At 39.2% G+C, this 14,750-nt stretch overlaps 1 protein-coding gene across 1 annotated transcript in view; it reads left to right on the top strand.

Annotated features, from left to right (window-relative positions):
• Positions 1–1,737: 1,737 nt before the first annotated feature.
• The window catches only part of LOC140160762 (urease subunit alpha-like), a 97,466-nt gene continuing 84,453 nt past the window's right edge, over positions 1,738–14,750 (top strand). The window contains exons 1-2 of the mRNA XM_072184062.1: positions 1,738–1,971; positions 6,827–6,970. Coding sequence (XP_072040163.1) covers positions 6,845–6,970 — 126 coding nt within the window. The 5' untranslated portion in view covers positions 1,738–1,971; positions 6,827–6,844. The remainder of the gene's footprint in view (positions 1,972–6,826; positions 6,971–14,750) is intronic.

Genomic DNA, 14,750 nt, shown 5'->3' on the forward strand with positions numbered 1-14,750 from the left:
GTATGTCTATGGTCGAGAGCACAGGGTCGAGAGCAATCACATGATGTAAACAGAGCTGAGTTGGGTCACGGCCCACACGAACTGTAGTGAGGCAGATTTAGTGCAATAATTTCAAGGAGCAGAGAAAATACACTATATTTCTATGGATAGGCAAGTATTATTTATAGAGCTCTGGGAGGAGGGTAAAATTGAGAGGGGAAGCAAATTTTACCCCAGGCTCATTAGTAATTTACACAGTTCCTAGGTTTTGAAGGTGAGTAGTGGGATCATGGGATGTAGGATTTTGGGCTCTGCTTGTTTTATTTTTTTTAAGGCCGTGTAAAATTAATATTTTGGTTTTTGTCTCTTCTTAAATTTCTGGGATTTGTCAGATTTTTTTTTTTTTTTTAATTTTTCAATTTTTTTAGACTTTGGAATGATTTATGAAATCTGTATACATACCTATAAATAAGTTTTAGAGAACAAGCATCACTTCCAAGTCTTTTTGTGGTACTCTAGGAGGTTTATCCTCAGAATCTCACATTTGGAAGAAAAAAAAAGGGCCTCATCGTTTCCTTGAGCACTGTTGGAGAAGACCGAAAACTACTGACAATGCTAATTTTACATTGAAAAAAAAAAAAAACCACCTCCCTCCTTCCATCAATTCATGAAAATCCTCTGGACGAGAACCAAAACATTAATTTTATACGGCCTATTAGGAGTATTTCGTGATCCTAGCATGACATTTTTCAGTAGATATCCACGAAAAAAGCTTTTTCCCAAAATGTCAGTGGATTCCGATTTTGCGTTTGCGAGTTATGCATGATTTTGTGTATTCTATAGGCCTTAACTGCTCCATAGACAATGCGTTGTAATTTCGTTCTGGTATACCAGAACGAAATTAAAATTTCACGATATCTTTGCTAAACGAATTAATCTGCAAGAAATATTTTGCAAATATTAACATAGGCCTATGTAGCCAGATGTTTCCAGTGGTATAAAAATGGATTAATTCATGGTAAATCAATCAAACAAAGCACAAACGTTGATGCCAAGCCAAGTTTTTTCTCACATTTTTTCCAGTTAGGGGTGGTGCAATAATTATGTGTACCCCTTGGGGGGTGAATTCTCAAAATGGTCTGCCAAAATCGCTTGCCCCCCCTTTGGCTAATGCCAAAAAATCTTTGCCCCCCTTTGACGTGCCAAAAACCTTTGCCCCCCTTTTGACGTGCCAAAAATCTTTGCCCCCCCCCTTACACATGCAAGATTTTGGGGAACCCGAATTTAAAACCTTAAATTGTCTTATCATATAATGCGAGCAGGAAATTTTGCATATTTGAACATGTTCCTAACGTTTTCCTACACCTTTTTAGGGCGGGCGTAATATAGAAACGGTACCCAAAATATCTGTGCCAAAAATTGCTTGCCCCCCCTTTCGACCTGAAAATCGCTTGACCCCCCCCCTTTTGACCTGCCAAAACATGCTTGCCCCCCCCTTCTGGCCTGCCAAAAAATCTTTGCCCCCCCTATAATTCACCCCAGGGTACACATAATTATTGCACCACCCCTTATTTAGTGTGTCGATAGCCTAAACCCCGGGACCAAATGTAATGTCATTCTCAGATTTACAACTCTGCCACACCAATGGGTGTTTTTACTATGAGGCCGCTGTACTACAACTATCACGCAAGAGGCGGTGTGTATTTAAAATCTATGGTGGGACACAATTTGTAAAAAGGAACGCGAGAGCTGGCGAGAGTACCGCTGGTAGGTCAAGGACGGCCATTATATAAAATCTCTGCGACGGCTTTTTGTCACGTCGTCTCACCAATGCATGTTGGCATTCATCCTAAATGTAGATCATTTTGTGTATAAAATTATAACTCGAACGACAGAAAAGATTGTGACTATCATCAAGCTTCTTCTGACAATTTCTGACGCAGTGTTCAAGTTGAACAGCTTTATGATCATCATAGAGCTTGCCTTGATTAGGTAAGCTTAAGGTGGTACTACACCCCTTGATAAATTTGTGACTATTTTTGCATTTTTCTCAAAAACTAATAAAACACTGGTAACAAAAGTTATGTATATTAATCGGGGCAAGGAATCCAGTTACTACACTGGAATTTCAGTGACTCAAGACAAGTAGTTATTGATTTATTGATCAAATATTGGTTTTCCCTCATTTTTGACTGGGAGTGTAACTCCACAACTGTTGTCTGTGGGGAAATAAAATTTTCAGTGCAGTAGTTGTAGTACTTGCCCCAGAGATACTATAATAATGAGATAAGACACTCTCTACAAACTGCCTATACCATGCTATAGGGGAAGGTGGGGCATAACGGACCCCCGGGGCAAAACGGAACCACCTGGAAAAATAGGCATTCGCAATACTGCTGTCTATGCAAATTATATTGAGGAACACAAGTATGGCTACGAGGATTTACAACAAAAATTTTATCTGAAACAATCCACCGACATTCGAGCAAGATCGAGTCAAAAAATTACTACCCGTCTGGTGTAAGATATGTAGATGTTTAATGCGCTGAAATTTTACTTCATTAATATCGGATTCCCAAATAATTGTGTATATTGTAAACATGAAGGTACTAGCCATGAGCTGTATTAAGTGCATGGCCTATATGCTACGATGTATTATGCATGCAACCTATTTCTAAAAAATCGGGTATGGGGCAAAAGCGGAACCCTAGGTGTGGGGCATACGGAACAGGGTTCCGTTTTGCCCTGGCGTTGTCCCACAGATGGGTTCCGTTTTGCCCCAATTGGACATAACTTGTCTTCACTCAAGGAAATGTAGGCGTTATCTAGGGGCCTACTCGAACATGGTAAACACTTCGCTGAAACATAGACATATAACTAGACCTACAGATAGAATTAATGATTAAAAGTTGAACCACTTACTCCACAGAGATGGTAGGCCTACTGAATATTTCTTTCTGATCAAATATTGGTCATGCATATTATAGGCCTACTACTCACTCCACAGAGATGGTAGGCCCACTTAATATTGTAACTGAATATAGGCCTACATATAACTAGGCCTAGGGCCTACCGATGGAACAACTGATATAAGTTTACACCCAGGGTGCCGTTTTGCCCCATAGGGGTTCCGTTTGCCCGATAGTGGGGCAAAAGCAGTTTTTTTTTTGTTGAAAATATTTCTTCATTTTTATAAAAAATTGTAAGATTCAAGTTATATTGGTTAATGGTAAAGGTAAATAACAAACTTCAACTGAACATATAAATTTTACAGTCATATTACTTATGGTGACGTCACAGAGCATCCTCAAAGTTAAGTGTTCCGTTATGCCCCACCTTCCCCTACCGCAGTTGAAGACAGGCAATTTGCAAGCGTCGTCGCCGGCCAAGTCTTACTACGAACGTGTAATGAGAAGATACCATAGAGTCCTACATAGAGGTCTGAGGAAGAGACGGTCCGAATTAACCTACCTTGACCTATAATTAATAAGAGAATCACATTTTTGTACCGCTCACAAAACAAAGAGTATAATTCCGCCCACCGCTGTCAATCATTCTATTCTCTAATGAATGAACAAATAGGCCTAAACAAGCTCTGGCAATGGCGTAATCCTAATTATAAATAGAGAAAATCACATTGTACATGTACTGTCTGCTGTAGTAAGAATTCCAATTGAATGAACGCAGCTTTCAACAGCTGCACTCGATCCAACCGCGATCGTATATCGCGTATTTCAAACTACAACGAGAACGCACGACCTCGGATACAATGCTAACCAATCACGAGTGCGTTGGCATGGTTGCATTAACTTCCGCGTTACTCACGCACAGTCGCACACGCTGGCGTACATCGCGCAGTGTACGCAAAAATTCGTCACGCTATTGAAAGCTGCGTTCATTCAATAGGAATTCCCACTATAGATGTCTTCCAACCGGAAGTGCCGGAGTGTCGCGGTCCTGCTTGCCCCTATAATATACATATCTTATTTGTCACCAATGCGCTATAATTTTCGAGAAAAATGCAAAAAATAGGCACGAAATTGGCCAGGGGTGTAGTACCACCTTAATTGAAAAGTCAAATCTGTGACTATTTTTGCATTTTTCTCAAAAAATAATAACACACTGCTAACAAAAGTTATGTATATTATAAGGGCAAGGTCAAGGAATTAGGAATCCAGTTACTACACTGGAATTTCAGTGACTAAAGACAACCCAGACAAGAAATGTCTTTAAAAAGACAACGCCATTGATGAAGATCATGTTAGTTGATCGTGGCCTGCTGAGTGGATGGGAGACCAATTATAAGTATATCGCCTGTCACTATAACTACATATCGTCATCGCGATAAGGATGTAATATCACAATATATCGCAGGGTGCGATATCGCCCAAGCCTACCAAAAAGTGCAAGATGATATTTCGAGGGATAGAGGTGAAGTTTATGATGTTGTTTCTTTGCAAATTCCCAATGTTTTTCGCGTCCAAATGAATTGGGAACTTTCATAAGGCATGTGAAAGTCGATTCCGAGTTTATCATCCCCCGTCTGCGTCACTTTTTGGAAACCAAAAACACCCGCGTCAAATTGTCAAAAATGCCAAAATAATTCATTATTTTCAAAGTGTTTTCACCAGTTTTAGCAATTGGAAACATATATTTTTGTTTGTAAAACATATAAATTCATAACTTGGAAACAAAACCAAGCCCTTTTATAACTATTCTTGTCCCTACCTATATAAAAACATGTTTATAACTTTAAATCAACACGCATTTTAGGTCAATATTGAAATCTGATGAAATAATGAAAAATGAAAAAGTCACCTCACCAACTTGGAAAAAAAAGGGACGATAAACTCGGAATTGACTTTCATGGGCCTAATGATTGCATATTTATCATTTTGGAAGAAAAATCTAAAAATTTAAAAAGATCATACATTAATGAACCACTTGTCTTGAATCACTGAAATGTCATTGAAGTAATTGGATTCCTTGCTCCTATAGTATAACTTTTGTTACCAGTGTGTATAGTTATTTTTTGAGAAAAATGCAAAATTAGTCACTAAATTTATCACGTGGAGTAGTACCATCTTAATGTATGTATTGTTAGCACATCTATGACAAATGTACTAAAATCTGAATTTTGATGATTTTTACGATCGTCCGAATAAGCAAATCATTGAATGGGTCTTTACTTAATTAGCTCAGTCAGTGCCCGAGTCAGTGACAATCATGACAATGGCAAATTAGGGGTTCATTCATATATTTTAATGACTAAATTAGGGGTTCATTCAAACAAACCATTCAGTCACATGAAAATATATGAATGAACCCCGTTCATACATACCAGAACATTATCATCAAAATAATTAAAAAAAATTGCAAGTAACATTTAAAAAAAACCACGATTTTCCTTCTTTTTCCCAACCCGACGATCTCACATCCGGGACACCAGGCATAAACGCTGTTTATGCCCGGCTCTCGACCAATCACGCGCGCTGTTACATAGTGAGTATGTATGAATTAGGGGTTCATTCATAGAATTGAGGGCATGATCGATTGTTTATGCCCGAGGTCGGACTTCGGAGCCGAGGGCATAAACAACGATCATGCCCTCAATTCTATGAATGAACCCCGTTCATACATTCCCAAACATTCAGTGATTGTTTTTCATCAAATAATAACAAAAAATAATGCAAGATTCTTAAAAACATGATTTTCCTGCATTTTTTTCTATACCGAAATCGTCACGCCGAAGTAGCCGGGCATGAACATTGTTTATGCCCGGCTCTCGACCAATCACACGCGCCGTTATATAGCACAAATGTATGAACGTTTGTTTATGCCCGAGGTCTAGAAAACACAGACAAGGATAGATTCTTTCAAGTAGCAGATGATCCTTTTGAAACTTTATTTTATTTTCCTATTGAGTACAATACATACCCTTTGTGTCAGAAGATGGAACAGCCAAATCCCCATAGGCGTAGATCCAGGGGGGGGTGGGGGGATAAATCCCCCAATATTTTTCAGGGGGGGATGCTCCATACAATCATCCCCCAATGTTGAGGCCTGTATGTGGGTTTCTGACCAAATCAACTTTATATTTGGCCATTTTAGCCCCAAAAGTGCAAATTTATTCCACTTTAGCACTATATTTAATCAATTTAGCTTTGCGCGCATTTGTAGAATAAACATATTCTGTCGCCAAAAAGTGCTGGATTTACTATACTCAAGAAAATTTTCCAACCCCATCCCCCCCCAATGTCAAAAAGAAATCTACGCCACTGCAAATCCAGGCAAAAACAACCATGGGAAGATGCGGTCAATCACAAGTCAAGTGACGTCATGCAGACCAAAAGAATAAATTTGTTTCAAAGTGAGAAGGGAGGGAGGGATCGAGGCACTCTTTCCAACAGACTGAACTCTTTCCCCCAGTAAAAACCCGGAAATGACTAAAATGTCCACTTTTTGCGGCAATTTAGGGCAAAATTTGCCCCCCCATTTTTTTTCTGGTGCTGCTTGAAGAAGTGTCTTGGGGGTGTGAACAGAATTTGCATACAGAATGTTTGGTAGGGCTGAAAAGGTCTGTCTTTTACCTTTTATTTCATATGAATAGATATTACATCAGAAGCTCACATGTCAGAACTTTGAGAAGAGTGTCCCATACATGCAGTATATAAGCCCTCCTCCAAAATGGCGACTTTATATGTATGTTTATCTGGTTTTAAACTCCTGACTTTATGCAGCAGCAGAGTGGAGTGCAGCAGCATTAGAGAATAACTTTTAGAAGCAATAATCCTGCTACTTATGATATTATTTGATATTGAATGCAGTGTAATCATTCTCTTCACAGATTACCAAATAATACACAATGAAGCTTAGCCCACGTGAGCATGAGAGCCTGCTTGTCCACCAGGCTGGGTTTGTGGCTCAAAAGCGTCTAGCCCGGGGTGTTAGACTCAATCATCCTGAAGCTGTAGCGCTAATTGCTAGTCAGGTAAGCTACACACATAACAGGCAAGGTTGTCCACCCGGCTGGGTTTGTTGCTCAGAAGCGTCTAGCCCGGGGTGTTAGAATCAATCATCCTGAAGCTGTAGCACTAATTGCTAGTCAGGTAAGCTACACACATAACAGGCAAGGTTTTCCTCTAGGCTGGGTTTGTTGCTCAGAAGCGTCTAGCCCGGGGTGTTAGACTCAATCATCCTGAAGCTGTAACACTAATTGCTAGTCAGGTAAGCTACACACATAACAGGCAAGGTTTTCCTCTAGGCTGGGTTTGTTGCTCAGAAGCGTCTAGCCCGGGGTGTTAGACTCAATCATCCTGAAGCTGTAGCACTAATTGCTAGTCAGGTAAGCTACACACATAACAGGCAAGGTTTTCCACTAGGCTGGGTTTGTTGCTCAGAAGCGTCTAGCCCGGGGTGTTAGACTCAATCATCCTGAAGCTGTAGCACTAATTGCTAGTCAGGTAAGCTACACACATAACAGGCAAGGTTTTCCACCAGGCATGGTTTGTAGCTCAGAAGCGTCTAGCCCGGGGTGTTAGAATCAATCATCCTGAAGCTGTAGCACTAATTGCTAGTCAGGTAAGCTACACACATAACAGGCAAGGTTGTCCACCAGGCTGGGTTTGTGGCTCAGAAGCGTCTAGCCCGGGGTGTTAGAATCAATCATCCTGAAGCTTTAGCCCTAATTGCTAGTCAGGTAAGCTACACACATAACAGGCAAGGTTGTCCACCAGGCTGGGTTTGTGGCTCAGCAGCGTCTAGCCCGGGGTGTTAGACTCAATCATCCTGAAGCTGTAGCACTAATTGCTAGTCAGGTAAGCTACACACATAACAGGCACGGTTGTCCACCAGGCTGGGTTTGTGGCTTAGAAGCGTCTAGCCCGGGGTGTTAGAATCAATCATCCTGAAGCTTTAGCCCTAATTGCTAGTAAGGTAAGCTACACACATAACAGGCAAGGTTGTCCACCAGGCTGGGTTTGTTGCTCAGAAGCGTCTAGCCCGGGGTGTTAGACTCAATCATCCTGAAGCTGTAGCACTAATTGCTAGTCAGGTAAGCTACACACATAACAGGCAAGGTTTTCCACCAGGCATGGTTTTGTAGCTCAGAAGCGTCTAGCCCGGGGTGTTAGAATCAATCATCCTGAAGCTGTAGCACTAATTGCTAGTCAGGTAAGCTACACATATAACAGGCAAGGTTGTCCACCAGGCTGGGTTTGTGGCTCAGAAGCGTCTAGCCCGGGGTGTTAGAATCAATCATCCTGAAGCTGTAGCACTAATTGCTAGTCAGGTAAGCTACACACAAAACAGGCAAGGTTTTCCACCAGGCTGGGTTTGTGGCTCAGAAGCGTCTAGCCCAGGGTGTTAGACTCAATCATCCTGAAGCTTTAGCCCTAATTGCTAGTCAGGTAAGCTACACACATACTGGCAAGGTTATAGATGAACGCTCAGCTTGCTCATGTGTACATACATACACATTTTGTATCTTTTTTTGCCTTGCCTGAACTTTGTTCAGAGGGAGACTTACTAATCAATATGTTTGCGTAGGAGGGTATGTGGGCTGTGTCCGTGTATACATGTACCATATTCATTCAATAAACGTCCAGGGCACTTAACAAAGTCATTTTGGGTGGGCGCTTATTTTGTACATGGTTTACCTAGGCACTGGAGTTTCGCGCGATCGCGCAAAAAGCGCAAAAAATCACAATTTTGGGGGTCCATCGTGAATTTTGAGAATTTTGCCAAACACATTACTTTTCAATGTAAATTCACCAATAAACAAACACAAACTGATAATAAATAGTTTTCATGCAAAAATCGCCAAACCTGCGCAATAGTGCGCAAGATAAAATTCCATTTGATGCAGGCCCAGCGCCTGTTTACGTGAGTCCAGACCAGCACAATATCCTCCCCGGAAGCCCTTCCGTGATATGCAAATGTCCGATTTTTTCCATGACGTGTTACCATGTGTGGTAGTTAATTCTTTACATCGATCGTATGTATGAGTGACGTCATTAATCATATATGCATAATTGATTGAGCGAAGAAGGGTAGGATATAAGTCACAGAGCGCACGCGAGATACGAATCAGTTCATGACAAAAACAACATTTGGATGCCAAAAAAGTACAGTTATGCATTAAAAATGTTTATTGTACAGTACAGTAGTAGCTTTTCACATAAAATTTGCATTGTTCACATACAAAGTAATGTATCAACTTCATGGAGAGAAAAACATCCGACTAACACGTGTGAAATAGGTGCAGAATTCGCATACTTGATTTACTTTCAATTGCGTGTGACTTCATCAATGGATACAAAAGTGGTGGAAAACGCATTTCGCGCTTTTTGACTTGAATTTTCGCGCATTTTCGCGCTTTATAAAAAACCGGCCGCGCATTTTGCCGTTTTAAATCGCGCGAAACTCCGGTGCCTAGGTTTACCTAATTTTTTCGTAAGGGCCGTTTATTAGAGACAAATTTACATACACTATAAAAGAGTCCTGAGACGTTCTAGTAGCTTTTCTGATGCAGAAAATGTATTGCAAGCTCACACGGGACTTCTAATCCCCCAGCTATTTCACTGTATCGACGTCTATCCATCACTTCAACATTAATGGTACCCTTAAAAGCAAATTGAAAATACCCTGGATGGGCGCTTATTGGGGCATGGGTGCGTATTGGAACGAATACAGTATGTGTGTTCGGAAAAGCTTGTGAACATGTTATCTTGAGAATTTTAGTGCTATGATGAAACTTGGTAGGGGTTAGCAAATTAGCATGACCAGAGGGTCTCGACCTGATCAGATTTTCAGCACAAAATATTTATGCGTATCAAGCAAAATACTCTGTGAATAGATTATCTGGAGATCCGTATGGGGTAAAGTGACGTAACTTGGTGGGAAGTAGCGCAGCCAGAGGTTCTTAACCAGGCAAATAATTTGTCATTTAGTTATCTACTGTAGATAGCAAATAACTTGTCATTTAGTTATCTACTGAAGATAGTAAATAACTTGTCATTTAGTTATCTACTGAAGATAGTAAATAATTTGTCATTTAGCTATCTACTAAAAATGGCAAATATTTTGTAATTTAGCTATCTACTGGAGGTAGCAAATAACTTGTCATTTAGTTATCTGCTGATGATAGCAAATAATTTGTCATTTAGTTATCTACTGAAGATAGTAAATAATGTGTCATTTAGCTATCTACTGAAGATAGCAAATAACTTGTCATTTAGTAATCTACTGAAGATAGTAAATAATTTGTCATTTAGCTATCTACTGAAGATAGCAAATAACTTGTCATTTAGTTATCTACTGGAGATAGCAAATAACTTGTCATTTAGTTATCTATAGTAAATAATTTATCATTTAGCTATCTACTGGATATAGCAAATAAATAACTTATCATTTAGTTATCTACTGATGATAGCAAATAACTTGTCATTTAGTTACCTACTGGAGATAGCAAATAACTTGTCATTTAGTTATCTACTAAAGATAGCAAATAACTTATTATTTAGCTATCTTTTGAAGTTAACTTCTCATAAGTGACACAGCTAGGCAAGAGTGGTTTGCTGATGTTTGCACCCCTTGATAAATTATATACCGGTACATACAGAGAATTCAAAACTCTCCTTAATCCTGAAATATACTTGTTTTCTGTTGAAATTTCATCTCATAGAAAAATCTCTTAGCCGGTTGAGGTGTTCGAGTCACTCACTATTTACTGAGACTTGTAGAATTCAGAATATTGATTGAGAATATCGCACTTGGGTCCTTCGAGAAACAGGGATATCGAGGACAAATTCCATTTTGTTCTCATTTGCAATTTTTTTACCAGCTTGTTAAAAGAAGTTCAAACTTAATGGTAATAGAAAGCAAAATTATACTTCTACGCTACTCAAAGTTGGTACACTCATCAGAGCACTTTCACTGTGTCAACTTGGCGTCTTCAGGGGAGGTTATTGCTCTGAAGATTTGTTGTTGCTAGTGATGTTCTCCTTCAGATCACAACAAATCTTAAGAACAGTAACATCTGCTGAACATGCCGGTTGACCTGGCGAAAGCGCTGCAGGTGAGTGTACCAAATTTGAGTAGCGTAGAAGCATTATTTTGCTTTCTATATACATTTACCGCTACGTATGAATGTACATCATTATATTAATGGTCAGGCGCGTATCCAGGAATTCGTGGACCGGGGGGCGCAAAATAGATCTTTGTAAAATATCATATGGCCGCGAAGCGGCCATCCCGGAGCGCTTGCGCGAGGCAGGGGGGTGTGTGAGGGGGGATGTGCCCCCCTCAGAAGTGAGAAACTTTTACAAAATGAATACCTAATTGAAGCCATTTGGTGGACCATTTTGTCATTATTGTGTAAAATTTTAGTTTGAAAAAGCCTAAAATTTGCGAAAAGACGGCCCAATTGAAGCCATTTGTGGACAAGATTGGACTTTTATTGTATGAATTATTGCTTTATAATTATGTTCCCATGAAGTTGCGCGTGCAGGGGGTGTCTGTTTTATCTTTGTAAAATATCATATGGCCACGAAGCGGCCATCCCGGAGCGCTTGCGCGAGGCAGGGGGGGGTGTCTGAGGGGGGATGTGCCCCCCCTCATAAGTGAGAAACTTTTACACAATGAAGACCTAATTGAAGCCATTTGGTGGACCATTTTGTCATTATTGTGTAAAATTTGAGTTTGAAAAAGCCTAAAATTTGCGAAAAAGACGGCCCAATTGAAGCCATTTGTGGACAAGTTTTGACTTTTATTGAATGAATTATTGCTTTATAATTTTGTACCCATGAAGTTGCTTGGCGTGCAGTGGGTGTCTGAGGGGATGTACCCCCTCAGAAGTGAAAAATTTTGCAAAATGAAGACCTAATTGAAGCCATTCGGTGGACTATTTTTGCACTATTAGGCCTATTATGTAAAATTCTGGGGTAAAAAAGTTTGAGAAAGAAACTTTTGGAAAATAAATACCCATTGAAGCCATTTGGTGGACCATTTTGTCACTATTATTGTGTAAAATTTTAGTTTGAAAAGCCTAAAATTTGCGAAAACACGGCCCAATTGAAGCCATTTGTGGACAAGTTTTGACTTTTACAAATTGTATGAATTATTGGTTTATGTACCCTTGAAGTTGCGCATGCAGGGGGTGTCTGAGGGGGATGCGCCCCCTGAGAGGTGAAATTTTTTTTGCAAAATGAAGACCTAATTGAAGCAATTCGGTGGACTACTTTTGCACTATTATTGTGTAAAATTTAAATTTGAAAAGGCCGAAAATTTGCCAAATGAATCCGCGCCTGAACGGTATACAACTAGTAACTGCTCAAAATATTATACTTGCTGGCCCAAACAATTTATGCCATAGGCCTACAAGTGTGCTCTCAAATTGTCAGCGTGCTCGGAAAGTAAGGCCCCCTATCACAAAATATAGGCTAGCAAGGCCCAAATTGACTTCTATTTTAAAGCCTGCAAATTAATGTCCCGTTCCCCTACATGTAGTTCGATCTCTCCTCTTTCTCTCCCCCCCTCCTTCCCTCTCTCTCCTTTTTTTTTTTTTTTTTTTTTTGGTACCCGGGGGGCGCGCGCCCGTTCAAAAAGGGCTAAATACGCTAGTGATGGTAATACTTTACATAAAAAATTTATTCATCAATATACTGTTTTTCTCATTATATGATATTTTAAAATAACTTGTGTTGTTTGTGTATTTTTAACGTTTTATTATTCAAAATATTTTGTAATACTATGGGCCAAAGGCCTGAATGTATTTAATAATAAAATTGAACTTTATTGATATTTTATTAGTTTTTATTGCTTTTGTTTGCAGGAAATATAAACATAATTTTGTTATTGGTTTTTTTTCCTCAAGGTGACAAAATTAATTACAAAATAATATTTTACATCAGAATTTCTTGCACAATGTGTCAGAAAAATACAATATGAAGCAATTATGCTACGTTGTATATTACCTACAACAATATATTAAAAAGCCTTTAAAATATCTTTCCATTGTGATTATTACTGTATACTCTATTCAATATTTCAAAAGTAGATAGCTACAAGTACAATTTATTAGTTTATCCGCTCACTTCTCTCATGGACTTCCCAAAGAAAAGTCAAACATCAGTGAAGCGTCATCAGCTTGGAACCACATTTTGCGTGTACTTCAACCATAGACCATGGAAGATCTCATGGTCTATGCTCTATGCTTCAACCAAACCGTAAACAGGTGTTGTGGAGACGGGATTTATTTATGGATTCTTGGCTCTTGTTTTGTGGCGTTTTCTCTAAAGCTGAGAACTTTTTTGCACATTCTTAAATTACTACAGGTGAATTACCTGTTGTTTTTTACCTTGATCGAGTATACTTGAGTAGCTTGTAATAGAATTTGTTTCAATCACCACCATCAGCATGGTCATTAACATTGTATTGATGAACATATGAAGATGCCGTATACAGCTGGACAGTCTATGCGTGAGACATACAGGGCAGAAGATAACAAGCAAAACACAGATAGCATTACCATGCTTTTATTCCCCTGTATGTTTCATATGTGCCAGTCTGCATACATGTATTCAGCGGTAGGAAAGACTTTTTGTGACCTTGAAGCTGTTTAAGGTCCGGTTTGGATTATGCTCAATTGCTTATGGTAGTGTACCTTTGATATCACAGTTTAAGGGTTGACTAAGTATTGTTGGTGGAGGCAGCCAAAAAGATTGATTTTCATTGTCTAATCAATATAGTGTTGATAAATAACACCCTGACGTTTTGCAGAAGTTCAGCCTACAAATCATATACATACGTACTTTGAAAACTTGGAAGATGGAAAACAGAAACAGATTCGTTATTGAAACCTGTATCACTATGCTCTTGTTTTCATTCATTTACCAAATTCCGATGTTGCACTGTAGTGCAGATTTCCACATTTTTCCACATTGGAATGTAACTCAAAACAGCTCTGGATCATGCCTTCTCACAATGGACAGCATTGTTGGGCAGAACTTGACTACATTAACTGGCGATTTAAGTACAAATTGCCGTGTGCATTTGGAAACATCAGTTGGAATAGGAACTATGATACATATACCTCGTCAAATGGATCCGGATACATTCATGTTTGTTGAGAAACAAGGAGAACTGCCGAATTGCCAAAGTAGATATGCGGTTATTACAGCAGACAAACCCTGCTTCATTGTATTGTTGCATAAAGCTCCAGTTATTGCTGCAAGGTAAGCGCTAGTATCCATCTTGATTACATAACGATAAACCAGTCTCTGCCCTCGTGTCGTGAAGAGGGAATTGATAAAGAAGGAAAGAAAGAGGTTTATGGGATACCGAATACCTGATGCAAAACACTGTCATGTAAAAAGAATTCAATCACACTATTTTCTTGTTTCCTATTTTCAGACCACATTTGTTCTTTCAATTTACCATCTAACTGTAATGCCACTCTTGGTAACAGATATGTAGAATTCAATTGTCAGGATAACAATATACAGTCAAGCCACAGAGCTCTGATACTTTATCCAGATGACATCAATGTGCAGGTGTTAGACCTTTCAGAACAGACTGTAGTAGATATATCAGAAAATACCTTTATCTATCTGAAAAACTTAGAGCAACTTGATATTAGTTATAACAGAGTATCCAAACTACATGCTCAAGCATTTACAGATTTAAAAATGCTCAGTAAATTATACTTAAGTGGTAACCAGTTGACAACACTAGAAGCTCAAGTTTTTGATGATTTAGTTGGTCTAGCTGAA

This window comes from Amphiura filiformis, chromosome 9 (genome assembly GCF_039555335.1).
Source record: "Amphiura filiformis chromosome 9, Afil_fr2py, whole genome shotgun sequence".
Classification (NCBI taxonomy): Eukaryota; Metazoa; Echinodermata; class Ophiuroidea; order Amphilepidida; family Amphiuridae; genus Amphiura; species Amphiura filiformis.